Source organism: Ptychodera flava, chromosome 22 (assembly GCF_041260155.1).
Source record: "Ptychodera flava strain L36383 chromosome 22, AS_Pfla_20210202, whole genome shotgun sequence".
In the NCBI taxonomy this organism is placed as follows: Eukaryota; Metazoa; Hemichordata; class Enteropneusta; family Ptychoderidae; genus Ptychodera; species Ptychodera flava.
The window spans coordinates 28,790,794-28,801,043 of record NC_091949.1 but is presented as its reverse complement, the minus strand read 5'-3'; the positions used below and the strand labels follow the sequence as shown (position 1 = coordinate 28,801,043).

Below are 10,250 nucleotides of genomic sequence, written 5' to 3'. Positions count from 1 at the left end.
ACCTGTATATTGATGGCGCGAATACAGCGACCTGATAGGCCGAGACGTGAAAATAACCGTGCTATATAGCGTGATATAGCACGGTTGGCACTCCTTCGAGCTCTCAGCAAGAACAAAAATCGTTTGCAGACATTTCACGCCAGAAACTGGAACTCACAAGTTCTTGCATCTGTATCCAATTTGAAAGGCAAGGCGTACATCTGATACCAAGAGTGATTAAATCCATGAACTCTTTCATAATATACTTTATCAACTCTATGAAAGTCGCCGCCAAAGTAGAAGTTGATCAGCCAGTACTTTTGATGTTTCATAATATTCTAGTTTTGACCATTTTGAAGAGAGAGACTTGATCATGCTGTACAATTGACGCATTTCATTTGCTTGGAGATTTAGGGCTAGGAGGTCATCCCAGGTCAGATAACCATTCCAATGCTCATGCTATAATGTCGTTGAGTTGATCGAACAGCGAACAACAAATCCCCTTAAACTTATTCATTATCGAACATCATTAGATAACGCGCACAGGCGAACTAGAGATTAACACTCTAAAATATGAAATTATTTTCTTAATTATTAAAAATAATAAATCGTAATTATGAAACATTAATATGTCTAAAACCAAGTTAGTATTTCATCTGGGTTGAGCTTCCTTTCTGCGGAGCAGGACGCGACAGAGATAGCTTTGACTCTGATGTACAAGGTAGTTGAAGAAGAGTTTGGGTCAAATGACGCTCATGACAGTGAAACATACCTTTACACAAGATCAGGCCAGAGAGCAACACAGGGAAGACCAGGAGACTTAAAAAGTTATGGGGGATTTTTGAATTCTGGCTAATGAGAATAATCAAATATTTAAGAAAAAAATGGGGTCACCATGCATAATTGTCACATTCTCATCATAAAATAAAACAAAAGTAAAACTTTGAACAATAAAGATTAAATGAAAAAATATGTGACTAAATGGAATAATTTATTGTTTAACCAAATTTGCCATTATTACACCCAAAATTTCAGAGATTAAAACTTTTATTTGATGGAATATTTTAACTTTCCAGTATTGTCAATTTGGATTAGCATCTAATTCATATGTCTTGTACTTTTGAAACAAATTTTTGGTAGGTCACTGTACTCAGCTTTTTACAATATGGCAGTTAGCTAGAATTCACAATTTGCCTACTCTCTCATGATCGTCATTTTTGTGTGCTCTTTAGCAGGAGTAACTGACCTAGCCAGAGTTGGATTAACTCAAGTTGGCTCTGACTGATAAATCCAAAAAGTTTACTGATGTGTTTAAAAATCAATAAATTTAGAACTTGCTTTAGGAATATGCCTTTACAAACTACTAATTACAGGTAGTGTTGAACATCTGGGAGCGGAACGACGCGATACGTGTTTATTTTTTCTGCACGCACATCCTTTACAAATATGCGGGCTTGTGATTGTGGGGGACTTGAAAAAATTTTATCATATAGAGGGGGATTTTAAAGATTTTTAGGGTATTGAGGGGTAGGGGATCTGAAAAAAAATTAATCGCGATTCATCCAGCCCCCCAATCGTTATTTGTGAACGTAGCCTAAGTTCACATTCGATCGCCATTTTAACAAGGCTGAGTGATTAGATTTACAAGTTCGAAAAGTCGTCAATGTTGTGAATTTCATATCAAATCTTTACAATTGGATTTTGTATTTAGTCTTGATGAATGCTTTTCTCAAACTGTTAGATTATTGCTGGTCGGGAAACTGTCATTAAACTTCAATGAACGGACCACACTGGGAACTGTAGCTTTAAGACTAGCTTACAATCCATGCTTAAATCATAAACAACAGAAAAAAGGTCACTTTCTACTGCACAAGCTAAACTTTATATATTTTTTTATATGCGACGATGTTTGAGAAACACGTGTGTCCTCGTACATGCGATAGAAGTTTGGCCTCCGTCCAGTGTTACCGCGATTAAAAAAAATGCACACAAAATGAACCAGTTTTGAAGGACCTTCGCCCCTAATAAAAAATTTGCATGACGCTGACAAATGTGCACTTAGCCTGCTCAGAGAGTCACTGAATGAATGCGGCTTCGACCTGTCATCCTAAGGTCATATGCTAATTACCCGCCCTCACAGGGTCATATGCTGCTAACGTGAGAACATCACGCCAGTATTCGTCTCGTGCTGAACTCTGAAATCAGAATTTAGATTTCTTTGCTGAAAATGCCACAATACAAGCTGCATTACTTCGATGGTCGGGGAAGGGGCGAGGGTTGTCGACTGATATTTGCCGCTGCTGGTGTGGACTACGAAGACATTCGTATCGACGAAGATAACGAGTGGCCGGCGGAAAAGAGCACGGGCAGTGAGTATTGTTGAACCAATAGTGCGGTGTGACAGGATACGAGAGAAAATTGAAAGAACGGATAATGACATATGGCGCCCAATTCACGGTTTACTTTCTTCCTGTTTTTATTTACATAAGAATCAACACACATTATGGAGAAACATAAATTCCAAGACTTATTGGCAGCACAAGTGTTTGATACTTTACTGGAGTTGTAGTTTATTACTTTTTTTGTCCGTGTAATTTTTTAATATCGGTTCGGGAGTACGAAAATTCGCGGATGCTATAGGCAAAGAAAGCCCTGAGGAAGTTGGTCTGACGCATATTCGATAGATTTCATGTTATTAAACGGTCACTTCATCACAAATCCCAGGGATTTCTTTAGTAATACTACAGCTTATGCTGCAATGTTTTATGTAATCAGCTTGGAACAAAATCACTGCAAATAGAGCAGGGTTGTTCTTCAAAAGTCAACTTCGCTGAATGAAGCAGAAGTATTTACATGTAACGTTTACCTCATCAATACAAATTACATGTACTTCATTTTCAAGGCGGAGAGTGAAGTCATCACGGCAAAGAAGTGTGTAAAAATGAGAAAGGTAGCTTACCCCTAAACCAAATGTGGAATGTTTAACCTCTTTAATTAAACATCGTCCAGTTCAGATTTAAAATACAGTTGGCCCAACATACAAAAGGTCATCCCTCGTACCAGAGCATGTCACAATGTCTTAACACGATGGAGTACTATCTCTGACCTGTTAACCTGCACACCTCTCTGTCACAGACTTTTGGATCGATGTCCACGTGATGATACAACTTTGACCCAAACTTTTGAACAGAAATTTGGGCTTTCTGCCAGAGTTGCAACGGGCCTATGCTGTGAAGGGTTGTGGGAGCTGTTTCACTGGACAGTTTTATGGACCTTTTACAATAATTGTATAAGAGAAATTTCTTTACATGTAAAGAGCGTTCCCTATGTCACGGACATAAAGCCTGAGCCAAGAAGTCAGAGACGATTGAATGAACATACGTAATGCATCAGACGCATCGTAGGTTTTGTACATGTCGATCGAGTGGGGCGTTTTTATTTGTAGTTACCAAAGTAGTATTATCAACCTTACTGTCACGTGAACTTGTCAATGGGGCACATGTTGGAATTGTGTCAGTTATGATGGGTCAAGGGTACTTGTCAAAACCGTGGATGGGTTTACTATTAGTATTTGTGTGTAGATATGCACTGAATACGTTTAGACTTGAGTCATACATACACTACCATTGACCGTGTATAAACACTCAGATTTAGCGTTTTGTACATCTCAAGGCTTGAGAGGCAGGTACTTACGATTGCAAAACAATTTATTGTCTTTCTAACTGAAAACAATTACGACAATACAAACCCAAGCCACCGCATGTACCACAGGTGCTCGCAGCGTTGCCTTGATAGTCGATCTAAGGCCCGGGATGGAAGTGTGCTACCGAGGTTTGGTCTACGGTCTCAAAAGTCGATCCAGGGCCTTCCATTGACTATCCAAGTAACGCTAGGAGCACCAGTGGAGTGTCCTTCCCCAGTTTACAACTCCAATTGATCAACAGCGAGTGCTATTATCTTTGATATGACCTCTGACCTTCCAGGGACTTTGATTTGACTCAGTGATGTGATAAAACCATTTGATATGTAAATTTGACATTTTATAGTAATTCATGTTTCTTTATAGGAATGCTGTCATGAGTGTTCGAGATATGACAAATGACAAACGCAGAAATCTGAATATTCATTAGAAACTCCGGATGTAAGAGAGTATAGGGCGACTGTGTGTCAACTTATCGAGCACCCTACCACATGTGGTAGATATAGACAGACTACACAAATGTTGAAGCACGATCTCGTATTGTATGGATCTGCGCTAACTTTAACCCGTAGTTAGGGTTGGTTTTTACCGAGATCCATACATGAATGACTCACCAATTGCAAGACCATGGTTGAAACCTTGATGGACAGTCCTCAGTCGCTCAATTTTGTCAGGGAGGTCAAATAAGGTAACACTGTGAAAGGACTCTCTTCTAACTTATGTCACTGCAGAGAGCAAAATATCTTCGCTTGAAGTTACACGTAATGTTTTCCTTAGGGAGCCCTCATTATTTAAGGTCTGTGGGGTCGGAGGAATTTCATCGGAAACTCCGATATTTCGAGTAACTCCCCCCGCCAACCATGATGAATTTTAGTGATCCCCTCTCTAACACATAAATTTTGACTGACCCCCTATAAAAACTTCAATATCGATACAGTTATCGTAAAATTTACAAAAATACAGCAATAGTAAAGACCTTTTAGATCCTGGCGTTCTCTGCTAGATTATCCTCGAGTAATATCTCATGACGGTTGAAAAAGGTGAAACCAACGAAATGAAATTCAAAGTCACAACAAAATATAAATATAAAAGCTCACACGATAACCAGTATCCAACCATATAGAATTTCTTTAATTTGGATGGTATCATAACAGGGTTTTCTTTAGGATATCTGACTGGGAAGAATTTGAAAGTACAGGGGAGAACACGCGACAGGCTAGGGGGAAGTGTTAGAAGCGAGTTTTTCCTATCTTTCATCGGAAATTCTGAGAAATTGATGTGTGCAATGGTGCAGTCTGGTGCATTCTATGAGGTGTTTTTGATTTTTTTAAAGAGTTAAACTGTTAGGGGGAGAGCACGAGAGGGGGTCCCTTCTCGTGATGTGTGCAATGGTGCAATCTGAGAGGTGTTTTCAGTTTATTTCGCACCAAAAATTGAGTAACACCCCTTCTTTCTCTCCACGTTTTTAGCAACTCCCTTGTAGTTTTCAATATTTTGAGTGACCCCCCACTCTCAAATTCCTCCGATCCCCCAGGGCATAAATAATGACGGCTCCCTTAGAGTTATGAAAGAAACGAATAGCTTCCTCGAAACGGCCAGTGCGTGTGAGTTCTCTGCGGGGTTGGAATATATAATCGAAGTTATTCTGGAGGTGCAAGACAATGAGAAAATTGCAAATTACGTCAGTGGCAGATATGTTCGATTCAATGTGACACACAGATGACTTTACACGACTTTCACTATCTTCGCTGTAGGTAAATATGTGGTGAATCACTGTGTAGCTCTGCCGTAAAGACATGGCAATGGTGAACACAATGATGGACAGAGGTTCTCTGTGTTGTCAGACGTTGATCAGGGCTCGAAATAATGTTTGTCTCCCTGTCCCGGACAGGTACTTGGAGGCTTTTGACAGGCAGTTTTGAAAAGTACCTGTCTACGTGGACAGGTGGAACTTTCAGCCCTCGATCAGAATTACAATCTTTTACCCTTACCGTATATGTGAAAATTTCGATCCAAGTAACGTTAGAAATTTTCGAAACCATGATCTGGACATTCAAAGATTAAAAACATAATATTGAGGGCGCTCTTGCCTTATAAGCAATTAATCATAACCTTGTGTGTCACTTCCACTTCCATTACAAGCCACTTTGTGCATCGAAATAGAAAACTTTCATAAACTCAAAGCTGTTAAATTTTATCAATATATTCTTCCCGTCTCTTCTTCTTAGCACACGGCGCATCAGAAAACCACTAGACCAAACATTTGCCAATCAAGCTTACATTTTCATGGGAAACCCACAGCTCTTTGAAAAAACAGAACTCTGCAGAATTATGTCGATCTGTGAAATAAGTTTGTATGGGCGCATCATTCTTCAGTCTTGCCGGATATACACTTGCACACATACGATGTATTGACACAGTACATTTATTTTGGATACACAGTCGTATTAGACCGACAGACAGTACATTTATTTTGGATACACAATCATATCAGACTGACAGACAGACAGACAGACAGGTAAACGGATTGAAAGTGTAATAACAAGTGCAACATTTCTTCTTCAGAGTATGTTTTTGGTCAAGTACCATGTCTTGATGTTGACGATGTCAGAATCACCCAATCACGGGCAATAGCACGTTACCTGGCAACACAGTTCGGTGAGTTTCATGAAACTCCATTCGATTCCTGAAAAATAAAACTAAATCTCGTAAATGTGTGTGTGTCTACTTATTCGAGAACAGCAACAAATCTATAATAGCGTTAGCTGGTTATGGAAAAAATAAAACGCATGCCCACTACAATTTTTGCATTATAGCCGTACAATTTGTTGATTGTAGATCAATATTAAAGTGTGCGTTACATATATGCTAATATTACAGTGTGTGATACTCCTCTCTAATACTTTGCAATCTGATGTAATCCGGAGAAAGATTCCACAGACTAATACAGAAAATAACAAAATGAATCGATGATAAGATATATAGACTAAGAAAAGCCGAGCAAGAAAAGAATGAAAAGGGAGACACAGCGAAACTTCAGATTTATTTCAATAAAGTGCTCTGAAGTAAACAATGCAATAAACACAACATTTGACTGAAGGTGATTATGTCTTTCCACAAGGCATGATGGGAAGCTCAGCCATGGACAATGCTAAGATTGACATGATCGCTGACACTATGGAGGATCTATTTGAAGGCTGGGCACAGTTTATTTTCAAAATTGAGGATGAACAAAAGAAGGTAATAAACTATGTTTCTCAGTAACAAATTAGTCCATTACTTTGTAATTTGACGAATTTGACGGTTGATTATCGTCGGAATCGTGAACACTTGTAATAATGAAATGGATTTTGTAATTTACAATTTATGTCCTTTACAAGCCGATTCTAGGAGCGTTTGTTCGTTATCTCTCTTCTTATATACCTTCTATTACTTCCTATAGGCCGAGGCTAAAGATGTTTACGAAACGAGTACTGTACCCACTGTGTTGGGGGCGCTCGAGAAAATATTGAAAGACAACAACGGTGGAAAAGGTTACCTGGTTGGTCCAAAGGTATGGTTGGCAAGGGGACCATTACTGTTACCCTCTGTCTAATCTACTCAGATAATAAATTACTTTTCTGAGATACAGTAAGTAAACTTAATGAATACAGGCTTTGATCGGCATATTACTGAACGGTATATAGATATAGAAGTTGAGTGAGGTTGCATTTTGTAGATTAAACGACAGAGACTGTTACTAGACAGTGTCGACATTCAGTTCCCCGCGACAATACAACAATAGAATAGTTGGAGCTAAAAGGATCGCTTTAAACAACGGAGCCTTTATTCATAACACCATCCAACTATGTAAGACTCAAAGTTAAAAGCTTCGATGGATTCAAAAACACACCTGTGTATAAATCATTGATGTTACCATCAATGCAATCCGTGCATGCAATTCTTTCATAAGATAAGAAATCACGTGACATTGTTGATACGATACTCAGGAAAGCAGCAACATCACATATACATTACCTATAATAATCTGCATCAAACCAGCTTTTCCTTGTTCTGTATTTCTTTGCAGCTGACGTGGGCAGATCTGTTCTTCTTCGCCCAAATGGATACCAATCTTCAACTCAACCCCAAAGTACTCGATGACTATCCCGCATTAAAGGCTCTTTACAAGCGCGTGGGTGATTTACCCAAAGTTGCCGCCTGGGTCCAAAAACGACCAAAGACAGACTGGTAGAGTTGACTTTGCAAACAAAGCTTGAGCAAGTACGCGAAGATAAATACCATAAAATAGATATGGTGTTTTCTTATTTCAAATTGTGTTTTTGTTTTGCATGAAGTCACCAAATGAGTATATGGACACTTGATTATGCGTAATTATGAACCAAAAGCAACGTTCCTTTCTCTTGATGAAAACTTACGAATGAGATCTAAAATTCTTGTAATAAACATTTTGCCGTATTGAATACACCTTAATTCTATACATTGTCCAAAATCACCACTTTATCTGCAGATAAAGAATAAACGCGACTTTTTCCGTGGCATCTGACATGCTACGATTGGAAGATTTTCACTATTGCTTATTAGTTTTATTTACTTGGTAATTCATATTATGCGGTTAATACATGATCAATTCTAACAGCTTTTTCATGTGCTTCTTCTGCGTTTTTTCACTCAGCAAAATGTTGTGCGTCAGAAAATTATAGAGCTGTTATAAAAATTAAAGAGTGAAATAAGCGTGTATTTGTTTTCGATTTATTTTTTACCAAGTCAAAGTCATGTCACGTGATATGAGATTCTTATCAATGGAAGACAGACCAATGTAACTAATTTGCCCATATCCTTACATTTTTTCTTTCTTTTTTGTCATCATTGTTCAAAGACCTTCGATCATAAAACCTGACGCACTGAAACGAAATTCCTTATTTTAGGGGAGGGGGTAAGACCCCAATTTCGTTTTGCGTGCGTCACAATCGCAAAAAGGCTTCTGCTGTTACAAAAAAAAAAATTAAAAAAACTCCAACCCCGAAACCATATCAGATGAGATAGAATGACAATACAGACACAGAACACGTATTGGTGTGCGGTTTAAACGTGTGGACTCAACTAAATGTGATTATACGACTCCGAAGCAGAACTGTCTCATAAATCACGACAACCCAAAAAACATAACTTAACTCTGATAGAAGAATATAGACTACTCAGAGACAGATTGGTATTGTTTAATACATAATAAAGAACACGGTTTTCCTAAAACCGATTTCTCATTGAGGAGTTTCGGGGGTGGGGTGGGGGCACTGACACCAAAATAAGGAATTATGTTTCTAGTCACGGTCCCTCGGGCCGTGTTCTAGTGCGTTAGCTTTTATGATCGGCCGCCCTCAGGCGATGTCACAGATTTTGCACAAAGCGGATAGAACCTGGAAATTATCAAGAATGTCTATGACATGAAAAGGAAACATACACACTGTGTTTTTAACACGAGTAAATGAACAATAAAGTTAGGTTATATCATAGGTCTATGGTTATATAAGACGAAATATCGAATTTAATAGTAAAATCGTAAGCATTATCGTCTGAAGGACAGTCCTAAAATCGTACCAAAGTTTAAAAGAAAATTGAAATATACCCAAGTATTGCATTGTATCTTCGGAGATCATACCTTCGGAGGGACCGTCTTCGTAGGGTCCATCTTCGGAGGGACCATCTTCGGAGGGACTATCTTCGGAGGGTCCATCTTCGGAGGGACCATCTTCGGAGGGACCATCTTCGGAGGGACCATTTTCGGAGGGACCCTCTTCGGAGGGTCCATCTTCGGAGGGACCATCTTCGGAGGGACCATTTTCGGAGGGACCCTCTTCGGAGGGTCCATCTTCGGAGGGACCATTATTGAAACTTCATCTGATGTAGACAGTTTGAAACAATGTCCAGATTAAGTTCATAATCTGTAACATAAAAATTAGTAAAATATTCTCAGGAGTACCGTCCAAAAAGAATAGCCACAGCTGTAAGTTTGAAAGTTGGAAAGGAGGTATAAATCATGATAACATGGCCAAATTAAGAAAGATTTGACTAAGCTTATAGTGTGACTATAGCTTTGACTAAGCTTATAGTGTTAAAAATGACAATAGATTCAAATATCCTTGGAAGACGTGAGGTATTCAAGGAAGTCTAAACTTTTAGCAATTTAGAAAAGTTAGAATAAATTTGCAGTTGAACATCGTCACTGAAGTTTTACAGTTGTTGTTTAGAAATCTTAATTTATAAGCCCAATATTCTAAAATTGTATTCCATTTTCATAAATCCAAAGATGTATGTAGATCGTTTGTACTCAGCTTTGGATTCAGAACGACAACACACTTCACCTGAATTTCTAAAAATAGCAAAAGTCTTCAAAAGATCTAATAATGACGAACAATATTGCTTTACATACGGCCACGCCATGCAGAGTTCAAAAATTTCAATTTAGGGCTACGTCCGTATTTTAGGACAGAAAATATCAATCCACGATCATTTCACTTGTAAACATCCGGAAGTACGGAAATGTCGATATGATTTCAATACCGATAGTTTT

General features: G+C 38.5%; 1 protein-coding gene across 1 annotated transcript; it reads left to right on the top strand.

Annotated features, from left to right (window-relative positions):
* The first annotated feature begins 2,109 nt into the window (after nt 1-2,109).
* On the top strand, nt 2,110-8,417 carry LOC139123127 (hematopoietic prostaglandin D synthase-like). The gene is made up of 5 exons (XM_070689140.1): nt 2,110-2,348; nt 6,245-6,337; nt 6,801-6,919; nt 7,122-7,232; nt 7,749-8,417. Exons 1-5 carry the CDS (start codon nt 2,207-2,209, stop codon nt 7,911-7,913), a joined length of 630 nt encoding a protein of 209 aa, XP_070545241.1. The 5' UTR covers nt 2,110-2,206; the 3' UTR covers nt 7,914-8,417.
* The last annotated feature ends 1,833 nt before the right edge of the window (nt 8,418-10,250 follow it).

Excerpts from the sequence above, each read along its gene's own strand:
- LOC139123127 (XM_070689140.1), top strand. The coding sequence starts at position 2,207 with ATGCCACAATACAAGCTGCATTACTTCGATGGTCGGGGAAGGGGCGAG. Across the intron at positions 6,338-6,800 it reads TTACCTGGCAACACAGTTCG|GCATGATGGGAAGCTCAGCC; the intron begins GTGAGTTTCATG and ends TCTTTCCACAAG. Across the intron at positions 6,920-7,121 it reads TTGAGGATGAACAAAAGAAG|GCCGAGGCTAAAGATGTTTA; the intron begins GTAATAAACTAT and ends TACTTCCTATAG.